Source organism: Calidris pugnax, unplaced genomic scaffold (assembly GCF_001431845.1).
Source record: "Calidris pugnax isolate Ruff unplaced genomic scaffold, ASM143184v1 scaffold170, whole genome shotgun sequence".
NCBI lineage: Eukaryota > Metazoa > Chordata > Aves > Charadriiformes > Scolopacidae > Calidris > Calidris pugnax.
In genome coordinates this window covers 543,924-544,826 of record NW_015090905.1, presented here as the reverse complement: position 1 = coordinate 544,826, position 903 = coordinate 543,924, and the positions used below count along the sequence as shown (strand labels likewise).

The window sequence follows — 903 nt, the reverse complement described above, 5'->3', positions numbered from 1 at the left end:
TTTGGGGGGAAAAAGGATGAAAAAGGGGTTGGGACGGAAGGGGCGGGCGCGCGGCCGGGGGCCTTGTCGTGGGGCTGCCCGGTCGCCGCCTGCGCCCCTCTGGGGCGCAGGCGGCGACCGGGCAGCCCCACGACAAGGCCCCCGGCCGGCTCAGGCAAACGCGACGGGCAGCCCTGACTATTGAAGGACCCCGGGGAGGAGCCGGGGCCGATGGGTTCGGGGTCGCGCAGCCCGACCCGCCGGCGACGGTCCCGCTCTCCTCGGCGGGAGCGGGGCCGGGAGCGTTCCGGTAGCCGGGAGAAGGGGCGATACCGGAGTAGGAGCAGGGGACGTCGGCGGGAAGCGAGTTCGGGGGGAGAAGGAAGCGAGGCCGCGGCGCGGTAGCCAGGAGGAAGTGGGGCCTTTTTTTTTTTTTTTTGGTTGTTTTTTTTCTCTCCAGAGAACTGTAAAATTGATGCTATCTGTCCCCGGAGTAGGAGCAGGGGACGTCGGCGGGAAGCGAGTTCGGGGTGAGAAGGAAGCGAGGCCGCGGCGCGGTAGCCAGGAGGAAGTGGGGCCTAGAGTGGGTAGGCCGCGTCTGAGGGGAGTCGGGGGGTAAACCCGGCCTCTCGGTGTCCCCGGAGCCCGACTGAGGGGGAGGTGTGGGGAGAGGCCGCGGCGGGGCCGCGGGTGGGAAGTAGGGGTGGGGGTTGAATAGATCTGGGCTGAGGAGTGGTTGGAAAGTGGCGTCCGTGACACAAAACAGGATCACAGAATATTCAGAGTTGGAAGGGACCTTTGAGATAGAATCATAGAATCGTCTAGGTTGGAAGAGACCCTTGGGATCATCGAGTCCAACCATCAACCCTACTCTACAAAGTCCTCCCCTACACCATGTCCCTTAGCACTGCATCTAAACGGCCC

General features: G+C 64.5%; 1 protein-coding gene across 3 annotated transcripts in view; it reads left to right on the top strand.

Moving 5' to 3' along the window:
• The first annotated feature begins 194 nt into the window (after positions 1–194).
• Positions 195–903, top strand: part of CACTIN (cactin, spliceosome C complex subunit) — a 7,279-nt gene continuing 6,570 nt past the window's right edge. For all 3 annotated transcript variants that reach the window (XM_014949055.1, XM_014949054.1, XM_014949053.1), the window contains exon 1: positions 195–353. In XM_014949055.1, coding sequence (XP_014804541.1) covers positions 211–353 — 143 coding nt within the window. In that variant the 5' untranslated portion in view covers positions 195–210. The remainder of the gene's footprint in view (positions 354–903) is intronic.